At 46.9% G+C, this 22,222-nt stretch overlaps 2 protein-coding genes across 4 annotated transcripts in view; one reads left to right on the top strand and one right to left on the bottom strand.

Moving 5' to 3' along the window:
* Nucleotides 1–7,929, top strand: part of NHSL3 (NHS like 3) — a 29,880-nt gene extending 21,951 nt beyond the window's left edge. For all 3 annotated transcript variants that reach the window (XM_079152154.1, XM_079152155.1, XM_079152156.1), the window contains exons 2-7: nucleotides 849–1,019; nucleotides 1,101–1,156; nucleotides 1,417–1,540; nucleotides 2,450–2,566; nucleotides 2,656–5,169; nucleotides 5,839–7,929. In XM_079152154.1, the coding sequence (XP_079008280.1) occupies nucleotides 849–1,019; nucleotides 1,101–1,156; nucleotides 1,417–1,540; nucleotides 2,450–2,566; nucleotides 2,656–5,169; nucleotides 5,839–5,861 (3,005 nt within the window). In that variant the 3' untranslated portion in view covers nucleotides 5,862–7,929. The remainder of the gene's footprint in view (nucleotides 1–848; nucleotides 1,020–1,100; nucleotides 1,157–1,416; nucleotides 1,541–2,449; nucleotides 2,567–2,655; nucleotides 5,170–5,838) is intronic.
* A 404-nt stretch (nucleotides 7,930–8,333) lies between these two features.
* YARS1 (tyrosyl-tRNA synthetase 1) overlaps nucleotides 8,334–22,222 on the bottom strand; it is a 29,858-nt gene continuing 15,969 nt past the window's right edge. The window contains exons 7-13 of the mRNA XM_079152188.1: nucleotides 20,400–20,535; nucleotides 19,670–19,755; nucleotides 14,286–14,421; nucleotides 13,168–13,265; nucleotides 12,109–12,302; nucleotides 11,440–11,581; nucleotides 8,334–9,189 (exon numbers count right to left, since the gene is read on the bottom strand). Coding sequence (XP_079008314.1) covers nucleotides 9,079–9,189; nucleotides 11,440–11,581; nucleotides 12,109–12,302; nucleotides 13,168–13,265; nucleotides 14,286–14,421; nucleotides 19,670–19,755; nucleotides 20,400–20,535 — 903 coding nt within the window. The 3' untranslated portion in view covers nucleotides 8,334–9,078. The remainder of the gene's footprint in view (nucleotides 9,190–11,439; nucleotides 11,582–12,108; nucleotides 12,303–13,167; nucleotides 13,266–14,285; nucleotides 14,422–19,669; nucleotides 19,756–20,399; nucleotides 20,536–22,222) is intronic.

The following is a 22,222-nucleotide window of genomic DNA, read 5'->3' on the forward strand; positions in this document are numbered from 1 at the left end:
TCCTGTGCTTCAGGGTCCTGGGCCAGGGCCTCCATACCTGAGACTCTAACCCCTGGAGAGGCTGAACTCTCTTGACTGGGGGTAGAAGTGCCTGGTTCTCTTTTCTCCCCTCTCCTGTCCATTCTTCCATGGAGGGGTAGTCGTATCGGTGAGTAAGGAGCCCAGGAGTTATATTCTTGGCCTGTCCTTCCCCAGGGTTTTCTGGTAATCTGGTTATGACACCACTTACAGCTCTTCCTCCTTCCTGGTTTCCCATGGTATCTTCTCCCTGGACCTGGGCCAAGGCACTGTATGAAAAGAGTGGTTTGTTGTCCTTTAAAGTGGGGCTTGGGGTCTGGAGGTGAGCATTGTATTTGCTATGGGATATGTGTATACAGGGTTGTTTTGCGTGGGGCCCTGAGTGACATGTGTATACACAGTTGTGTGTATACTTTGATATTGTTTACCTATGTGCAGAGTGGGAACTGTGGGTGTTGTGTGGATAGGTGGAGGTTGGGTGTGAGTTCTTACGTGGGTTCATACTTGGGTGCTGTTTGTATGAAACTTGTGTACATAGACAGTGGGCCTCTGTGCCCTGTGTGTGGTGCCTTCTGGGCCATATATGTGGTGAGTATTCAGATATGTGTACCCTTGGGCATAGTTTGTGTATGCATGTGGGGGATGTGTGTATTGAGTGTTCACCCCAGTACTGTGGGTTGTATGTCTGCACTGGGGAAAGTGGGCATTTGCATGTGTGTGTAGGGACCATGTGCAGTTTGGGAACTGGGGTGCCTTTGTCATAGTGCCTGTATGTTTTCGGGACCCACATGCCTTTGGGCCTCATTTTTCTTCTTCCTCCATCCCACTAGGCTCTGCCAAGGCTGAGAGTGACAAACGTCAGAGTGCGGGGCCTGGCCAGGGGTCAGGGTCCATAGTAGATGAGCACCAGGACAATGTCTTCTTCCCGAGTGGGCGACCGCCTCACCTGGAAGAGCTGCACACACAGGCCCAGGAGGGGCTTCGTTCCCTACAGCACCAAGGTAACCCTCTCACGGTCCCTCTACTCTCAAAGCTCATGGGGTCAGGAGCCTAGCCCAGCACTCTCTTCTGGTTTCTTTCAGAAAAACAGAAACTGAACAAAGGTGGCTGGGACCATGGAGACACCCAGAGCATCCAGGTGAGCTCTGTCCCCAGCTCAGTCCTGACTGCTTTTCCTTCCTTACTTGACCTCTGGCAAGCATGGCTTTGGACCTTCTGGGTGTGTTTCCTTCCTGTATCTCAAAGGGCTGACTGGCTGACTCTTCAGGGTTAGTGTAGGCTTACTCCAGTGATGCTCAGTACTGGGTGACATGGGGGAGTCTACAAATCAAAAGTTCTATTGAGGAGTTCTGAGGGGGCATCCCACATAGGCCAGGGCCTAATCTCCTTCCCCTACAGTCCTCCAGGACTGGGCCGGATGAAGACAGCATATCCTTCTGCAGCCAGACCACATCCTACACAGCTGAGAGCTCTACGGCAGAGGACGCACTCTCCATCCGCTCAGAGATGATCCAGCGCAAAGGTATCTCCTCACCAGCCGGATTCCTGGGTAGGGAGACAGGTGGTGGGCACGGTCTTGTTTTAGCACCTGCAGCTTCCCTTTTTCCTCCTAATTCAGTGTCTTCTCAGGCTTCATCATTCAGGTAATTCAGGAGACAGTACCCTGTGTCCTCTTGGAGATTCATGAAGCACATGAATCTTTTTTTTTTTTTTTTTGGTGGTGGTGGTAGGGATCGAACTCAGGCCCATGAATATGCGAGGCAAGTGCTGTGTCACTGAGCCACTGAGCCTTATTCCCAGCCCCAAGCACATGCATCTTAACCGTAAAGTTAAGAGTTGGGGTTGGGAGTGGTGATGCAGCCTGTAATCACAGCAGCTTGGAAGACTGAGGCAGGAAGATGGCAAGTTTAAATCCAGCCTCAGCAATTTAGCGAGGCCCTAAGCAACTTATCGAGATCCTGTCTCAAAATAAAAAATAAAAAGGACTGGCTTTTTAAAGGGATATGGCTCAGTGTTTTTAAGTGCTCCTGGGTTCAATCCGCAGTACCAAAAAAGAAAAAAAAAAAAAAATAAGAGTCGGAAACTTGGGTTTTGGCCTGCTGTTGCTGTCTGAGCAGCCATGGACCTTGGGCAAATCTTTAACATCCCTGAACTTATGTTTTATAAAAACCAATAGGTAATAATGGCATTTACCTTATTGGAACGAATGCCAAACATTAGCGTGTGATATGTTCACTATGGAAGCGCTCACTAAATGGAAATGATCATTGTTGACTTATCCTTCTATAAGTCTTACAGAAAGAAGCCCATATCTGTTTGACTGCGGAAACCTTTTATCCCAAGGCTGTTATTAGTAGTCTACAAAAGTAGTGCTCTGCAGGACATGCCGAGTTCTCCTCTAATGGGTTTTACCCCCTGAATTGGCCCTCAGGCTCCACCTTCCGACCCCATGACTCATTTCCCAAATCATCTGGAAAGTCAGGGCGACGTCGGCGGGAGCGTCGGAGCACTGTGCTGGGTCTTCCTCAGCATGTACAGAAGGAACTTGGTGAGCTCTGGGTTTAGGTGGGCAGTGGTGGTGGGCAGGGATCCCAGCCAGCCCCTCTTTGCTGACCTCCATCTGCTCATCCATTCTAGGTCTGCGGAATGAGCGTGAAGCACCAGGTACTCCTCGGCTTCCTGGTCCACAGGATGCTGTCCGAATCCCCACAGTGGATGGTCGTCCAGCGGGCATGGCCTTAGGGACTGGAGTCCGGGTATCTCTGCAAGCACTGGAGGCAGAGGCAGAGGCTGACGCCAATACAGAGGCCATGTTGCAGCGCCATATCGACCGTGTCTACCGGGATGACACCCTTGTTGGTCGGTCCACAGGGGCCCGGCCCCCTCCATTGACCCGGCCCATGTCCCTAGCAGTGCCTGGACTGACAGGAGGCGCAGGGCCTCCAGAGCCTCTGAGCCCAGCCATGTCCATCTCACCCCAGGCCACCTACTTGTCGAAGCTTATCCCACACGCTGTGCTGCCACCCACCGTGGATGTGGTAGCTCTGGGCCGCTGCAGCCTGCGCACGTTGAGCCGCTGCAGCCTTCTCTCTGCTAGCCCGGCCTCTGTCCGCTCCCTGGGTCGCTTTTCCTCAGTCTCCAGCCCCCAGCCCCGCAGCCGCCACCCTTCCTCTTCCAGTGACACCTGGAGCCACTCTCAGTCCTCCGAGACCGTTGTTTCTGATGGGTCCACCCTCTCCTCAAAGGGGGGCTCTGAGGGTCAGCCAGAGGGCTCTGTGGCCAGCAGTAGCATGGCGCCACCTCCCCAGGGGGGCAGTGGGAGGGGCTCCCCTAGTGGGGGCAGCACTGCTGAGGCCTCAGACACAGTGAGCATTCGGAGCAGCGGGCAGTTGTCTGGCCGGAGCGTTTCCCTGCGGAAGCTGAAACGGCCTCCTCCACCTCCTCGCCGGACCTACTCCCTCCATCAGCGGGGCTCAGAAGCACCCGATGGGCCCTTAGGGTTGCCACCCAAGCCCGAGCGGAAGCAGCAGCCACAGCTGCCCCGGCCACCCACCACAGGTGGGTCAGAAGGGGTTGGGGCAGCACCTTGCCCACCCACCTCAGCAGGTAGTAGCTGGGTGCCTGGCTTGTCTCCTGGTGGCACCCGGCACCCCCCACGCTCCCCAGAACGGACACTTTCACCCTCCAGTGGATACTCAAGCCAAAGTGGTACCCCGACCCTACCTCCCAAGGGTCTGGCAGGTGCCCCTGCTTCCCCAGGCAAGGCCCAGCCTCCTAAACCAGAGAGGGTCACTTCCCTTCAATCTCCTGGGGTCTCTGTCTCCTCTTCCCTCACTTCTCTGTGTTCCTCCTCCTCTGATCCTGCCCCTTCCGACCGCTCTGGTCCACACATGTCCATCCCCCTGAGTGATAGGTTTGTCATACCTCCTCACCCCAAGGTGCCTGCCCCCTTTTCTCCTCCTCCTTCTAAGCCCAAGAGCCTTAAACAAGCTGCCCCTACATTGGTTCCTGGGCCTGTCTCTACCATTGATAGTAGCTCTGAGTCCCTTCCCACTCCCCAGACATCTCTGGCCCTATCCCAGGAGACTCCTGTTGTCTCCAAAGATCAGTCACCCCCACCATCCCCACCCCCATCTTATCATCCACCCCCACCACCTAATAAGAAGCTAGAGGTGGTTGAGGAGGCCCCATCTGCCCTAGAGTCTGCTGAGGAGCCCCTCCCAGACTCTAGCTGGCCCCCACCCCCACCTCCTACACCCGAGGAGCAGGAGCTGTCCATGGCCGATTTTCCCCCACCTGAGGAGGCCTTTTTCTCTGTGGCTAGCCCTGAGTCTGCAGTCCCCCCTGAGCCTGTCAGCTCCCTGGCTGCTCCCCAGAGCCAGCCCCAGGGAACCCCAGACCCTCCTCCAGCCCCACCTGCCCCACCTCCAAGTAGTTCTGTCCCAGAGCTGGCCAAGCTCCCTCAGGAGCCAGTAGGCTGCAACAAGAGCTGTGGGGCTTCCAGGGACGAAGCTGGTGTGCCCCTGGTCACCCCTTCACTCCTGCAGATGGTGCGGCTGCGCTCTGTGGTCGCTCCCACAGGTGCTCCAACCTCAGCATCGGGGCTCTCAGCCCCCCAGAAGCCACTGCGAAGGGCCCTGTCAGGGCGGGCCAGTCCTGTGCCTGTCCCCTCCTCCGGGCTCCATGCTGCCGTCCTACTCAAGGCCTCCAGCCTGGCTGCCAGTGAGGACCTTGGAAGTGCCCAGCCCAATGGACCACCTGAGGCCCGGCCACACACTCCCCAGTCTCCTGCCTCAACAGCCAGCTTCATCTTCTCCAAGGGCACTAAGAAGCTGCAGCTTGAACGGCCAGTCTCCCCGGAGGCCCAGGCTGACCTCCAACGGAATCTGGTGGCTGAACTTAGAAGCATTTCAGAGCAGCGGCCACCCCAGGCCCTGAAGAAGCCTCTGAAGGCTCCCCCACCTGTGGCCCGCAAGCCCTCTGTGGGAGTCCCCCTACCTGCTTCTCCTAGTTTTCCCCGGGCTGAGCCCATAACTGCTCCTCCTACCAATGGGCTCCCTCATGCTGAGGACAGGACTAAGGGGGAGCTGGCAGAGAATGGAGGTGTTGTGCAGCTGGTGGGCCCAGAGAAGATGGGTCCCCCAGACTCAGGTACAGTGGGCAATGGTGGGTGTGGGTCCTGTCACTAATGGTAGGAAATAAGTATCTGCAGTCCCACCCTGGACATTGCTTATGGATCTTTGAGATGGCTAGTTTTTACAACAAACAGGCTTGCTGGGCGTGGTGGCGGATGCCTGTAATCTCAGTGGCTCCAGAGGCTGAGGCAGGAGGATTGCTAGTTCAAAGCTGGCCTCAGCAAAAAGTGAGGTGCTAAGCATCTTCGTGATACCCTGTGTCTAAATAAAATGAAAATTAGGGGACTGGGGAATGTGACCTAGTGTTGAGTGCCTCTGAGTTCAATCCCTAGAACCCCCCAAAAACAAAACAAAGCAACCCCCTTAAAAAAACAAAACAGAACTGGCCTTAGGATGCCTGGAACAGGTGAATTATCACTCTTGAACTACAGGAAAAGGAACATGAGGATGAGGCTTTGGCATCAGACCTAACAAGTATATCCAACTTTATTATTTTGTCTCATCCTAGTGCTGTGGAGTATGGGGTAGTGACACCTACTTCGCAGTATCTGAGTCAAAGTTTCCAGCTGCTGCCACTGTCAGTGAAGTGAGGGTTTAGGGAAAGGTTGGGTGAAAGTGTGCTTGGGCTTTCAATGCCTGAACCAAGCTGGGAGCCCCTTGCTAAGTGTCCCTTTTTCCCCCACAGACCCACAGAAAGAGCTGGTCTGACCGCACTAGCACTGCTGACCCATCCCAGGAATACAATCTCTCAGGGACCTGAGCAGCTCCAAGGACGAGAGGACAGCAGACACAACCTAAGAGAGGACGCCTGCAGCCTTAACCTCCACGGCCTTCGATATTTATGCAAGCCTGGTGTCGCCCGTCCTTCAGATCACCCAGCTCTCATGCCTTTCCCCTCACAGGATTCGCCTCCAGCAGCTGCTGCTTCAGCTTTGGCCTTAGCCTCTTCGTGAAGGAGGTAGCTGGTGGGAGTGGGTGGCTGCGCCCCCTGCTGGCCCTGAGGCCACAGAGGTGGGAGCGGAACACTTGTTTTTTTCCCCATGTCCAAATCATGCACATACTGTAGTCCAGAATCAAAGCACTTTTGTGAAGTGGCTGCATGTCCATTCTCCAGGGCTTGTGAAGCCACGTTCCAAGGGCCTGTTTACATGGTGGCAGCGTCAATCCTTGGGAGCCAGCCCATAGCTGGGACCAATCTGTCCCTCCTCCACAATCTAGTTTGCTCCTTTTCTTAGTTCTTGGAGGTGGGCGAGTCACATTCCCACAGGCTCCTCCAGGCTGGGGGCAGGAATGGGGCTGTGGAATTCCAAAGCACAAAAGGTGCAGTGGGGGATAACCTTCCTGTGCCTCAGTTTACCACCAACCTCCTGCCTTCCAGCTCTGCCAGGTGCTTCATGCAGGGGACAAGAAGTAGGAGACACCCAGACTCTAAAAGGGTATGGGGAGGAAGAAGCAGAGGGCAGGTTTGTAGGCTCTCTGTTCTAAAAAGCAAATAACAGTAGCAGGTCATCTCAGCAGGTCCTTGGCATGCCAAACATCTGCCCCTTGCTTGATTGATCCAGGAGGCACAGCTTCAGAGGCAGGGCCCATGGGCTGTGTCCCTTTCAGCTTCACAGGGAGTACTGAGACAGGAGGGGAGATCTGGCAGTGGGAGCTTATTTGGGCAGCAGCCCAGATCTGGCCTTTGCACTTTATTTTCTGACTTTTCTCTACTCTTTGGTGCACGTCCTTGCTGCCTTTCAGCATAAGTGATTCCACTGGGGGAGATGACACTGAGTGGCAAGGATGGGAAGCCGGAGGTGCAGTCTTCAAAACCTTCCCTAGTCAGAGGGGACCCAGGTGGCTCTCCTCACATGTCAGCCTCTGCTACTGATCTCTCCTCCAGGGATTTTAATTACCTTTCTGTTTTCAGCCTATATGACCTATCTAGGTAAGGTGGCTTCCTCATTGGTCCCCTTGGCTCCACAGGTGGCCCTAGTGCCTCCCTGTATAGCAGTGTGGCTGCCACCCAGGTCCACCCCTTCTTGATCTTTTCTTCTCAGCAGTGACTCAGCCTTGAGCCTGGCAAGGAACCTTTTAGCTTCACCACAGCAGTGACACACTGGCCCCTGCCACCTACCCGTGGGGACCTGGGTGGGGGGAGGGTGCGGCCCTGGGTTCCTCTGGCCTGCTCTAGGGTTTTGTTTGTTTGCCACTGTTGTCTTCTCCCTGTAGTTACAAACCAACATCTTTCCCTTGCCCTATGGGTAATGGGGAGCTGCTGCTGGTATATATTGCACCTGCCCAGTGAGTAGGGGAAGGACAATCAGTAAGTACTGTTCTGCTTGGAGCTTCTGATCTATCCTGCCCCAGGACCCAGAACCTAGGAGCGGTCAAAGCCCCATGAACCAGGCCTCAGAACTGCTGGAGGTGGAAGGGAGCCTGACTTCTCTTCATTCCCATGTTACTGGAGCTCTTATTCTCAGTTGGGCTCTTTTGAGCTTGTTTCCCCACCTGGTGGGCCAGAGCACAAAGGAGGGGGGAATCTAGAAGAGGCAACTTTCCTTTGTTCTCTGGGGTGAATGAGCTTGACCTCGTGCAAATGGAAAGACCAAAAGCCTCTGATTTTTAATTTGCATAAAAATGTTAGAAGAGAGAAGTATATATATATATATATATTTCTTTAAATTTTTGAGTCTTTGATATGTCTATACAAATAATCCAGTCCCTCTGCCCTGAAAAAGCTCTGTGTTTCATTTAAAAGGTGTTAATTAATTAATTAAATGATTGAAACTTGGCTGTGACTGCTGCTTCCCCACCATCCACATCAAATGGGCAGGACGTCCACTGGTAACAAGGTGTGAGAAAGCTCACCTCCCACACTGGTGTGGGAAAACCCAGTCATCGTACCACTGAACCACAAAAGGATTTTGCTACTGCTGCAGCAGAATGGGGGTGGGGTGGGGCAGTGGTCTGGGCCCACATTTAGAAGGGAAAATGTTCTGCTTGCTGCAAGCACTGGATCCAAGGGTGGGCCTCTTCTGTTTAGCACCTCCAAAGGGAAACTTACGGTGTCTGCCATCCACCAGTCCCCCCATCCATCCCATTACTGTGCCGAACTTCCAAGATACAAGCAACCCAAGGCTAGTAGAGGGACCTGGCAGCTGCTTCACGCTTGGAGACAGTTCCTATCCAGACACGCTTGTTTAGACATTTTATTTGAGTTTGACAGTGATGGTTAATGATTTGATTGCGATGCCTTATAGAGGAATGACCTCACCCTCTCTGAAGAAAGACACACGCCATGCCATCCATGCTAACTAACAACACAGCTGGTTTAGGGAGTGTCCCCATCTGGCTGGATCAAGGGAAATTCCAGGAGCCCTGGGGCAGGCCCCGTTCCCCCAGTACCAAGTTCCAGAATAGGTAGGCAGAGTGAAGGCTGCCAACCACTTGATAGACCACTAGGTTCTGTGTTTTCCCTTCTTTTTCCTTTTCAAATCCCACAATTTCCTATTGGGGAAGAAGCTGTAATTAGCCCAGTCCAGGCACTGAATTCCAGCTAGAGGCACAGCTGCTGGGACAACTCAAAAAAAAACCTGGGAACCAATGTTTTTCCAATTACAAGGATTGTGGCACAAACTTTTTCTATGAGTTATACCGAAACCAGAATTCTTGAGTCAGTTGCCAAGGGAAGCTGGGTTCCCTACTGTTGCCTAGCCCTGCTTACCACCTGGGGGCAGGTGGGTGTTTCAGTTTCACTGTAGTAGACAGACGATTCCAGATTCTGGGGAGGTATGCTGCCCCTTACCCAGTGTTGCACCTAAGAAAGAGTCCCAGACCTGCTGCTTCAGTGTCCTCAGAGATGAGCAAACAGGTGACGGATGGAATAAACCAAGACAGCAGAAGACTCAGGACAGTGGAAGGGAGGAAGATGCTGGGCTGGCTAGCTGATGTTCCCCCCTTTCAGTGTTTTACAGGAAATATATCCCAGCTTGGTCATGAAGTTGGTTTGCTTCCATTGTGCAATACACTCATCAGAAATTTTAAAGTCAGCCTGGTTGAGATAGGAAAAAAAAAAAAAAAAAATTATAACAGTGGTGGTTGGGACCATAAGGAAACTCTTACACTACTCGTAGCTCAGCTTTTTTCTAAGAATTTGTCAAAGCGTCCATGTTTATATCTTTTGTCTCAGGTAAGTTCATTTTAGAGATTTATTTCAAGAATATAATCATGACTGAGTACAAAGATCTCTACATGACACCCAGCATAACATTCTTTTTTTTGTGTGGTTTGATGGTGGGGATGGAACCCAGTGCCTCATGCATGCTAGACAAGTGTCCACTGACGACAACCCCAGCCCATCATGACACAATAACAGTGAAACACTGAGAACAACCTCAATGTCTAGTAAAGTCTTAAATGATAATTGTGATAAACTAATATGTAGTATGAACTAGTATTTAAGATATGGAAAATTTGGGAGTAAAGTAGAAAAAGAATTCAGAACTGGGGATTGAACCAAGAAGCCTCTACTACTTAGCTACATCTCTAGTATCCCAGACCTTTTTATTTTTTATTTTGAGACATTTTATTTATTTTTTTAGTCTTGCTAAATTGCCAAGGTTGTCCTAGAATTTGGGATCTTCCTGCTTCAGCTGCCTAAATCACTGGGATTACAGGCATGTGCCACCACACCTAAACTAAAATAAGATTTAAAAAGCAGAAAACTGCCAGGCACAGTGGTGCAAGCCTGTAATCCCAGTGACTTGGGAGGCTGAGACAGGAGAATCTTGAGTTCAAAGCCAGCCTCAACAACTTAGCGAGGTACTTGGCAACTCAGCGAGATCCTGTCTCTAAATAAAATATTTTTAAAAAAGGGCTGGGGATGTGGCTCAGTGGTTAAGTACCAGGGGTTCAATTCTCAGTACCAAAAACAAACAAAAAACCCAGAAAACTTAGTGTGAAGCAAACTGTAAATCTATTTTATGCAGAGCAAAGCATCAAAAGGAAATAATACCTAACTTCATTTTTTAGTGTCTCTTTGGCAGGACCATGGATATCTTATTTTGATTATTTATTTTATAATACTCAAGACTGAACCCAGGGTGCTTTACCACTGAGCTACATCTCTAGCCATTGTAAATTTTGAAACAGGGTCTCACTAAGTTGCTTAGGGCCTTACTAAGTTGCTGAGGCTGGCCTGAAACTTGCAACCCTCCTGCCTCAGCCTGCAAGTCCCTGGGATTTCAGGCATTCACCATGGTGTCTGGTTAGATATTTTCTTAATCCACCCCCCTATATTTTAGACATTTCCTACTATGAAAACTTTATTTTATAACCAGGAAAAATAAGTTACTCATAGTTACCATAAAAAACAAATAGGAGTAAGGCAAAGCCATTTGCTATGTGCAGGAGGCAGACACACTCTAAACACCTCTAGAAGCATTTTTTAGAAAACAGGTATTAAGTAGAAAAAGTCACGTGTTAGTTGTATGAGAGGCAATTTTTGCTGCTTTGTTCAGTGTTGTAGCCCAAGCACCTAGACAGTGCCTGACACATAATATGGACTTGACATTTGCTGAACAAGTGAATGAATGAATTCAGGGATCAACGGGGCAGGCAATCTGTGAGTTACTGTCCAGAGGGCAAGGAGAGAATGAGTATCCAAGGCTCAAGGTAGGGAGAGGGAGGATTTTTGTTTATTTATTTATTTGTACTGAATTCAGGAGTGCTTTACCACTAAACTATATCCCCAAGCCCTTTTAATTTTTTATTTTGAGACAGGGGCTTGCTAAGTTGCTCAAGGCCTTGGTTGCTAAGTTTGCTGGAATTATAGGTGTGAACCACCATGCCTGGCCCTAGTAGGGTTTTGATTCTAGTTCCATATTTTATTTTTAATTCTTGTTCTCTTTCGCGATGGGGATGGAACCCAGGGCCGCGTGCAGGCTAGACAAACACCCTACCACTGAGACGCATCACCAGCCCCTGGCTCCATCACTTCTGGCATTGGCAGTTATGCTACCAGGTTAAATGCAGATAATCTCCATCTACTCCTGTCATAGCCTGGAGATCAAATAAGAAGTCTCTAAAGTTTCTTACACAGTGCCTCAAATAGTCTGTCAGAGCTCAGTTTATGAGAGGTCCTTCTGAGACCTCCAGGACCCTTAGACACCTTACATACAGGAAGGTCTGGAATGAAGAAGGCAGAAGTCCCAACTGAGACTGAGGTGGCTGTAGGTTCAATAACAGCAGAGTAGGGACAGAGCCCAGTAGCAGGCAAGAGAGGGAAAAATAAAGCCCTTACCTGCAACTTCTCGAAAACTTTCTTCTTGGGCTTGAGTTCTTCATCTGGTTGGCCCTTCTCATAGCCCTTGACAAACACTCGCTCACCAGGAGCAGAGCCTGCAGGAGGGTCCAGAGGTTCAACCTGACGGCTTACCCCTTCTCTGAGAAGACACACAGGACAAAGAAAGGGTGAGGCTACAGATGGCTTCCCAGGGTTGTGGAGGCCAAAGTGATCTGGGCCTTTCCAAAGAGCCCTAATGGGATTTAGAACATCCTCAAAGCCATCTCCCCAAGAGGTCCTCATTACTTTAGGACATCTTTGGACATCACCAGGTTAGATTAGGTGGGCTACACTAAATTCCTATGTCAGAAGAGAGAACCAAATCTGGGTTGCTACAGGAAGAAGTGTGAAATAACCCCCAGAGCCAGTAAGAACTAGGTTTAACTCTTGCCTCCAGCAATTACTGGTAGAAGACTTGGGCATGTGCACGTCTCCATTTGTTTTAAACATTAAACAAAATTAACTGTGGATAGTGTCTCGTTCATGGTACTTGCACAATGTCTGCTTCAGACATATCATTTTTGGGCATCAATGAGATGTTTTCTCAGGGCTTCCACCTGGCACCATAGGGTCCAGTTCCTCGCTCTTGGCCTCCCCAGGTCCTGAGCCCATCTAGTCCCTACTCACGTGGAAGCACACAGAAGCATGCCTTGGGACTCAACTCCTCTCATCTTCTGGGGTTTCAGGTTGCACAGCACCACCACAAGCCTGTTCTGTAGTTCCCCCTTGGGCACAAATTGCACCAGGCCGCTCACCACAGTCCGTGGTTCAACTTCCCCCACGTCAATCTTCTCCACATATAGGCTGTCTGCATCTGGGTGCTGCCGGCAAGAGATGTCAGGTGGGAGAGTATCCCAGTGGAGCTGATCAGGGGCCTGGTCCTCAAACTCTTTTTGGAACTCTTGCTCCAAAAAGGGGCATCTGCTCCTTACAGAGTCCCATGAAGGACCCTCTAGAGCTAACTATTTCCAGATCTCAGACAGCAGATAGAATGGGTCTTGAAGGTACATTCTACTCCCAACCAAGAAACCAAATTTGAGAAAATGAATCTAATACTTTTGGAAGAATCCCTGTTAGAGGTTAAATGAACTGGACTGTTAGTGGCTACCATTATGGCACACATGCTACACCAATGTGTCCAAGGTGACTGGGAGGTGGGGGAGGGTAAGTGTTGGCTTCACCATCTGAGGCAGGAGCATCAGCAGCCATTTCAAGGTAATGTGAGTGAAAACCAAGTCAATTCTGGGAGCAGGGAGTGGGCTGGGGAGGGGTGTTTGTGATACGTAGCGGGTGGAGGGGGTGGGGGAAGCTCAGAACAATGATTCACAGCAGCTGATTTACTGGGAAAAAGTAAATCATCCTCCCTCGACCACTGTCTGAGGGGCAGACAACGTGGCTAATCTAAGGTAAGGCCTGCAAACAGTCCAGGCAAGCTGATACAGACGAGGTAAGCCCATCAGGCCAGTTTTAATGGACAAGTTTCTTCTAACATCTGCCTCCTGCATTGAGTTCCTGGCTGTGTTTGGTTGTGCAAGGTCCAGAGACAGCAAATGGCTAAGGAAAGCCTGATGCCTGGAAGGGGTTCTGATTTGCAATATGACCCTTCTCTAGACCAGTTTCCTCCAGGTGGAGACAGACAAACCCGACCCCTGTCTGCCTCTCTGGGATGTGGTGAAAAACAAGTACCTTCTCCACACTGATGATTTTCCCCACGCGGATATCCAGCCGGGATGGGATAACCTCCTCTGGTTCTGAATTCTTGGCAGGGCCTTTGGCAATGGGCTCTGGGAATGAGAAGAACACCGTAGGATCAGGGACACCCCTACCTCCCCGGAGGGTCATCTGCTAATCCCACCAGATGAGAACACGAGATCAGGCACGATTTAGTAGAGAATCCCTAGAACCTACCCACTGAATTATGCTTTAAAACAGGGTCGGCAGTCTTTCAGAAATGACATGTCAGATTTTTATATACTCTATCCATCAGTTGTTAGGCTGGAGGTGAGGGGACTGTAGAGTTTTGCCACCTTTGGGTGTTTCCATTCATGCATTCCACACGGCATTTACTGAGTCTTTTCTGGAAGGGTCACACAAAGTTATCAGTGCCATATCTCAAGCACCATGGATAGGTGAATGGTGGACCAAGAGTCAGGAGAAGCAACTGGAAGGGAACTGGGAGAATCTTAAGATGAAGTGTTTTTGTTTTTCTGGTTGGGGGGTATTGGGGATTTAATCCAGGGGCACTTTACCACTGAGCTGCATCCCCAGCCCTTTTTATTTTTACACAGGGTCTCACTAAGTTGCTTAGGGCTTCATCAAGTTGCTGAGGCTGGTCTCAAACTTGTGATCCTCCTGCCTCAACCTCCTGAGTAGCTGGGATCACAAGTGTGTGCCACTGTACCCAGCTTATAAATGAACTCTTCTCAGAAGCTCTGCAGGCTCTGTAACAGCTTACCACCCTAGACACTGGTTAGGTGTACCAGGTCTGACCCAATCACTCTCCTACTGAAGAAGTAGATTTAGTGAACACAGACTTGAAGGACCAAAGTACATGTCTCCAGTATGCCTCTTTTAAGATGCTGGTACAATAGGACATAGTCACTTCATGGAATCTACCAAACCCAATCAAAATGAATGGAGTCCCATTCCAGAAGTTGGTGAGATAAGACATTTTTGTACTTGAAACACCCTGGGTTCCTGGGTTCTCAATTTAAGTTAGACATGTTTCTGAGGTCCACTGACAGGGTCTCTTTCCTGATACTGTGACCTGTTCCCTGGCCCTTCCCATCCACAGCTGGACTTACTCTGCTTTGAGAGATCAGGGTAGGCAGCACTGGCCAACTTCTTCAGGGCAGGGGTGTTAAACTTTTCCCGAATAGGATCTAGCAACTTGTTCAGGGCGACTTCAACTGAATTCTTTAGGTCTCCAGGGTGTACGACCTGCAGAAATGAATAAGACCTGGTGAGGTGAGGCCTGGAACAGGGCACAAGACACCAAAATCTACTAAATATGTGCATACAGGATGAAGGGAGTATTTTCCCAGCAGAGAAGGGGAAACAGATTCAGAAAGACTAACTTCTCTGAAATCCAGGTCTTCTGATTTTGAGTTCCATGTGGATTTGAGGGCTTTTAGAGGCCGAATGTATTTATTAGTCTAATTCTTCTAGCTTCTTCATTTATGCTTACGTAGTGGCATAAACCACGTGCTATTTACAGGCAGGAAAATATTCACACAGGTAACCCAAAATACTGAAGAATGAGACAGAAGGAAGAAAAAAGGGCTTAGGAGACAGATCTGGATTGGACTTTCAGCTGTGTGACACCAAACTAGGCACTTTACCTGCTAAGTGTCAACTTCTTTACTTATAAAATGAGGATAACAATAGCTATTTCCCATAGATTCAGAATGAGAATTAAATCACATAATGTGGATAAAATGGTGAGAGCAGTACTAGTCTGTTAGTACAGGTTAAACATCCCTCTTTTTAAGTTGTGGTTGTTGTTTTTTTTTTTTTTTTTTTGGGCGGGGGGTGGTGGGACTAGGGATTGAACCAAGGGCCTCACATATGCTAGGCAAGCCCTGTTCCACTGACCTACATCCCCAACCCTTTGTATTTTTCAGAGACAGTGCCTCACAAAGTTGCCCAGGCCAGCCTTGAAGTTTTGATCTTCCTGCCTCAGCCTCACAAGTAGCTGGGATTACACGTGTGCCTCCATACCCTGGTAGATTGAGCATCTCTGACATGCATATCTGAAATTCAAAATACTCTAAAATCTGAGCAGGATGACACAAGGGGAAAAAAAAATCCACATCTGACCTCATATGATGGATTGCAGTCAAAACACAGATACACTAAAAATAATGCATGAAATCACCTTTGAGCTATGCATATAGGTATACATTAAACAAATTAATTTCTTATTTAGATTTGGGTCCCATCCTCCATTATGCATGTGCATTGTTCCAAATTCTGGCAGGGCACAGTGGCATGTGCCTATAATCCCAGGTACTCAGGAGGCTGAGGCAGGAGAATCACAAATTTGAGGCCAACCGGGGCATTTTAGTAAGACCCTGTCTCAAAATAAAAAGGGTTGAGTATGTTGCTCAGTGGTACAGTGCCCCTGTTTTTAATCCCCAGTACCCCCCAAAATTAAATATATAGCCAGGTGTGGAGGCACATGCCTGTAATCTCAGCAATTCGGGAGGCTGAGGCAACAGGATAGAAAGTTTAAGGTCAGCCTCAGCAATTCAGAGAGGCCCTAAGCAACTTAGCAAGACCCTGTCTCAAAATAAAAAATAAACAGGGCTGGGGATGTGGTACCCCTGGGTTGGTTCAATCCCCAGTAACAAAACAAACAAACAAAAATCTGAAAAAATCCTGGATCTAAAACTCTTCTGGTTCCTAGATAAGGGATACTCAATCTAGTTTAGAAATTCAACTTTGTTTTTTCCTGTGTCCTGTGGCTCTCTCTTGGTACTTTTTAAATCTGGCCTGCAAGGATTTTTTAGGCATTCTAAGGGGATATGCCTTAGGTATGAATATCTATAATACAAAAACACCAACACTTTCGTTTCTGATGCTATTTCTCCATTTCTATGGGAATATTTAATTTTTAATAAATGAAAACTTTAACTTGGCCACTGTCCAATATGGTAGCACTAAGACTTTTGTGGACATTTATAATTTGTAAATTAAAATCCAGTTCCTGAGCTTCCCTAGCTACACTTTAAGTGCTCAACAGCTGTCTGAGGTCAGTGGCTTCTGCCTCAGGCAGTGCATAAAGAACATACCTATACCATGGAAATTACTATGGGATAACTTGGCTGCTGACCATTTCTCAGAGCCATTTCATTTATTCCTTCTCAGTATTCCCAGAAAGGACTATGCACAGGGTTGAGGAGAGGAGTGTGGCTTCTGTGGCCTGCCTCAGATGGCAGGAGGAAGTTTCAGAGCAATTGCTGTAAAATATCAAAAAATGGGCCAGACAGGCCTCCAGACCTCAGGTCAGAATCTTTCCCTCCATTTGATACTCAAACAGGCATGCACCATTGTCTCCAAGTTGTGTCCAGTTGCTTCTCGCACACCTCCAGTGCAGAGGAAGGCAAGGTCAAGTGAGAAAGCCCTGCCCATCCCCAACATCTTCCTAACATATCACTGTGGTCCTCACCCACTGTCCTGCTTCAGCTGTTGGGTACCATAAGAAACCTAGCCCCTTCCCCATCAGTCTTTCTCATATTTGGTGACAGAACACACACTTGCTTCTGAGCTAAACACCTCCAGTTCTTTCACCTACATCTTGTGATATGGTTTTGAGATTATTCCCTGTCATGACATTCCTCCTTCCCCAATCAACATGTCCCAGCTTATCAAATAAATCTCTTAAAATTCAAGTACAGGGCAATCACAACACACTGAGAACAGCGAACAGAATGGGTCACTTCCCTGATTCTAGATTCGAGATTTACTTATTTTCTTTTTAGTACTCAGGATAGAACCAAGAGATGCTTTAGCAGAGATGCATTCACAGTCCTTTTTAATTTTTTATTTTGAGACAGAGCCTTGTTTAGTTGCCCAGGTTGGCCTAGAACTTGTGATCCTCTGACCTCAGCCTCCTCTTGGATCTCTGGGATTAAAGGCATCTGGGCTGCACCAGCTTAGATGGAACATTTCTGAAGACTTAGCCCAAAAGTCAATGTAAACATTTCTTTCCTTTTTTTTCTTTTTATGGTACTGGGGATTAAGCCCAGGGATTGCATACCAGGAAAGTGCTTACCACTGAGCTACATATCTTTAGCACCCCCTGCATTTTTTTTTTAAATATTTTTTAGTTGTCAATGGACCTTTATTTTATTGACCTTTATTTATTTATTTACATGTGGTGCTGAGGATCAAACCCAGTGCCTCATACATGCCAGGCAAGCGCTCTTCCACTGAGTCACAGCCCCAGTCCTCCACAATGCCTTTTTTGTGTGGTATTAAGGATTGAACCCAGTGGCACTCTACCACTGAGCTAAACTCCAAGCCCTTTTTTATTTTTATGTTGAGGCGGAGTCCCAGTGAGTTGCCAAGTCTGGCCCCCAACTTGCAATTCTCCTGCCTCAGCCTCCTGAGTTGATGGGATTGCAGGTGTGTGCCACCGTGCCTAGGCATGCTCACACTTCTAACAGCCCATCAAGTTGTTAAATTTTTTTTTTTTTTTTTTGCGGTACTAGGGATTGAACCCAGGGCCTTGTGCTTGCAAGGCAAGCACTCTACCAATTGAGCTATATCCCCTCAAACTGTTAATTTAACCTAAGTTCACAGTGGATCAAAATCCCATGTATTCCTTATTTGCTATTATTTTGTCTTCTCTTTGTGACCTGGCCCTGCCTATCTTCCCACAATGCCGTATCTCACCTTGAGCAGACCACACCATGTGTAATTCTTCATCTTCAACTCTTTGCACAATTCCCTCAAAAATTTTCTCATGAACTCCTATTCTTCAAGCAAAACAGTGCTTAGATATTGTCCTCTCCACAAACCACTTAGTTACTTCCTCTTGTTTTACATCTGAACTGTAGATAACTGTCCCTTGGTATCCATGGTACCATTCCCCAAGGATACCAAAATTGGCAGATGAGTCCCTTATATAAACTGGCACAGTATTTGCATATAACCTTTATCCTTCTGTATACTTTATATCATCTCTACATTATCTGTAATACTAACACTATATAAATGCTACATAAATAGTTGTCATATTGTTTGGGGGATAATGACCATAAAAAATGCTTATACATGTTCAGTTCAGATGCCATTTTCTTGGTTGAACCCACAGGTGTGGATCTTGCAGATATGGAAGTTCTACTATATGGATGTATATGTATATGAGTATGTACATGTACTATACCTACACCTATCTATCTATCCATACCTGTTTTGTATAGTAATACAGTGGATGTAATATGTTTACATGTCTGCCTCTCCTCCTGGACTTCATGAGGATTTAACCCTTTTTGTAATGCCAGTCCTTCGTATAGTGCTTAACACAAAAGCACCCAGCACCCAGTGTTTTTTTTTTTAAGCAATACTGGGGATCGAACCCAGGACTTTTGCTTGCTAGGCAAGTGTTCCATCACTGAACTACACCCCAGCTTCTAGTGAGTTTTTTGTTAAACTGTTGAAATGAATAGTAACTTCTAGTCTATTCCTTTACTATTGTTCCTACTTATTTATTTATTTTTCAGTGCTGGGGATTGAACTCAATGGCCTTATACATGCAAAGCACACATCCTACCATTAAGCTATATCCCAGCCCCCGTTGTTGTTGTTTTGGTTCTGGGGATTGAAACCAGGGGTGCTTAACCACTGAGTCACATGCCCAGCCCTTTTATGAAAAAAAAAAAAAAAAAAAAAAAAAAAAAGAATGTGTATGTATATATATATATATATATATATATATATATATATATATATACATACACACACACACACACACACACACACACACACATATATATATATATTTTTTTGGTGGTGCTGGGGATTTGAACCCAGGGCCTTGTGCTTGCAAGGCAAGCACTCTACCAACTGAGCTATATCCCCAGCCCTACAAAAAATATTTTTAAAATTTATTTTTTATTTTTTTTAGTTATTGATGGGCCTTTATTCTATTTATTTATATGCAGTGCTAAAAACTAAACTTAGTGTCTCACACATGCTAGGCAAGCACTGTACCACTGAGCTACAACCCCAGTCACCCAGCCCTTTTTACATTTGATTTAGAGAAAAGGTCTCACTAAGTTGCTTAGGGCTTAGCTAAGTTGCTGAGGCTAGCTTTGAACTTACAATCCCCCTGCCTCAGCCTCCTGAGTTGCTGGGACTACAAGCATATACCACTGCGCCTGACCCCTGGTGCTCTTTTTTGAACATTATTTTTCACTTGTCTCTGAGTACTTCCTCTTGTTGGACCTTTATTCCAGCTTGTCTAGTCCTTTGGAAGGGAGGAGGACATTGATACATTAGCTTTGTGCCATTTGCCCATTTAATCTGTGAACCATCTGAATCCTCATCTAAGTCATTAACAAAATACACAGTCTGGGAGGCATAAGGATGGATGACTGTGGCACATAGTCACAAACCTTGCTAGGCCAAGAGGGAAAGGGTTGTCAGAGTTTGTTGGGTATTAGCATTTGTCTAGTCTTACCTCGTCAGCAAAGTCCTTTTCCAGATCCAGGTAAGCAGTATAGGTTTTGTTTCCACCCCATTTCTCATCTCGAAGGATCACAAACTCTATATAAGAAAAAGGACCTGCATCAACAAACTCGCTGATAACAGCAGTAAGCATTTCTAGCCCAAAAACATAGGTATTTGTAGTTTTTGCTATATAGCATCTATTTTTTGGTGATAGGATTGAACCCAGAGCCTCACACATTAAGTGTACATGCTCTACCACTGAGCAATACCAGCAGCCCTATTGTTCTTAAACTGAATGATGAGTGGCAATATCATGTACCCAGCTAGCATCCCAGATTCTTAAAGGGAAGGATCATGGCTTAGAATTCTTTTGTATTTCTCTAATTTATCATGTCTGCCTCCAATTATTTCAAAGACCCCTGCCTATCCTGTTACCCCCTCAGAACTTAGGCTGGTAATGAACACCTGGACAATTAAATGATACCCTACCTCACTGGTAGAATTACACACATGAAATTAAGAGTAGAAATTCAGGGCAACCAGTCTCTGGAGGAAGAATCTGTGACAAGTGACAAGCATAACCACAGCAGGAGTTTGGGTCTGCCAGCCTGGCTCTTTTTTTTTTTTTTTTTTTTTTTTTGGGGGGGGGGGGTGCTGGGGATTGAACCCAGGGCCTTGTGCTTGTTGAGCTATCTCCCCAACCCCCAGCCTGGCTCTTGAGAGGACAGGAAGCATCTTACCTGACTTGAGTGGGAAGAGCACGTGCTTGATGAAGGACAGAACACCGTTGTTCTCCACATTGCCTGGTTCACAGAAGGCCTTCTTTAATTTTTTCTTGACATCCTCCTTCCGATCAAGGAGATCAATTTTGGATTCCTAGAAACCATGGAGAAGAGGACCTCTTGTGGTTGGAAATGAGAACTAATCTTCCTTTTTTTTTTTTTTTTTTTTAAACTTTTATAAAGATTTTAACATTAAAGTACCACAAAAGCAGAATTAATCAGGGTGAAGAACCACTCAAATTCTGACATCTGGCAGAATAAACAAATCTTTTTCTGTATTCTTCCCAGACTTTGTCTATAGGACACAGAATCGTTATACATTTGTACTTAGAGAATAAATGTCTACCTTGCTTCTTCATGTTAGATAATATCTTAAGTATTTCTGAGGGGCTACATTGTCTTCATTTATAATTTTTTGGGGGGGGGGTGCTGGGGATTGAACTCAGGGGCACTCAACCTCTGAACCACATCCCCAGTCCTATTTTGTATTTTATTTAGACACAGGGTCTCACTGAATTGCTTAGCACCTCACTTTTGCTGAGGCTGGCTTTGAACTCGCAATCCTCCTGCCTCAGCCTCCCAGGTCACTCGGATTACAGGCGTGCACCATTGCACCCGGCTTTATTTATAATTTTTATCTGCATTATATTCCCAGTTATTAGTAGCATCATAACTAGTTATGATTATGTCCTAATTTTTACAAATTATATATAATGCTATATTGAACATCTTTACAGAGACTGTTTGCCTTCTCTAGGATTATTTCCTTAAACGACCTAAAATGGCTAGGTTCAAGATTGTTTTCTTGGGGCTGGAGTTGTGACTCAGTGGTAGAGCACTTGCCTGGCATGTTTGAGGCCCTGGCTTTAATATATGTATGTTCAGCATCACATAATAAATAAAATAAAAGATCCACTGACAACTAAAAATATATTAGAAAAAGAGATTGTTTTCTTGAAAGTATATATATCAGTAATGTGTGAGGACCTATTTCATAGCACTTACCAACAGCAGGTGCTAGGGTGTGAAAATATGTCCACCAGAATTCATGTGTTAGAAACTTAATCCCCAAAGTCATATGTTAATGATATTTAGAGTTAGGACCTTGGGAGGTGACTGGTCATGGGAGCTTTTGCCTCATGAATGTATTAACTCATTTGTGAATTATAGATTAATCCATGCAGATTAATAAATTAATGGAAGTTAGGTGTGGTGGCTCATCCCAGTGACTCAGAGAGCTGAGGCAGGAGGATCACAAGTTTCAGTTCAGTATTGGTAACTCAGCAAGACCCAGTCTCAAAGTTCTGTTAGCAAAAGAAAATGGAGGTAGATACAAGGTATGATATATTATCGACTGTCATTTTTCCCTTTTTGTTTCGTTTGTTTGTTTGTTATTTCTGTAACCTAACAGCGCTGGGGACTCAAACCCAGGTCTCGAGCTTGCGAGGCATGCGCTCTACATGATGGGCTATATCGGCAGCACTCATTTTTCCCTTTTTAATAGTAAGTTTTGTTTCTTGTTTTGCAGTATGAGTTTATAGTCATTTGAATTCAGTGGTTCCCCAATCCTAGTTTACATGTGACAGTATATGAATCGCCTGAGTATATAAAAAATATAAAGTATTGGACTTCACCCAAACCTAATGAATCAAAGTCTCTTGAGGTTGGCTCAGGCATGAGTATTTTTAAAAGGTTCTCAGGCTTAGGCTGGGAGTATGGACCTGGGTTTAAAAAAAAAAAAAAAAAAAAAAAATTTTTTTTTTAACCTGGAATTCTTTAAA

Source organism: Sciurus vulgaris (assembly GCF_902686455.1).
Source record: "Sciurus vulgaris genome assembly, chromosome: 1".
In the NCBI taxonomy this organism is placed as follows: domain Eukaryota; kingdom Metazoa; phylum Chordata; class Mammalia; order Rodentia; family Sciuridae; genus Sciurus; species Sciurus vulgaris.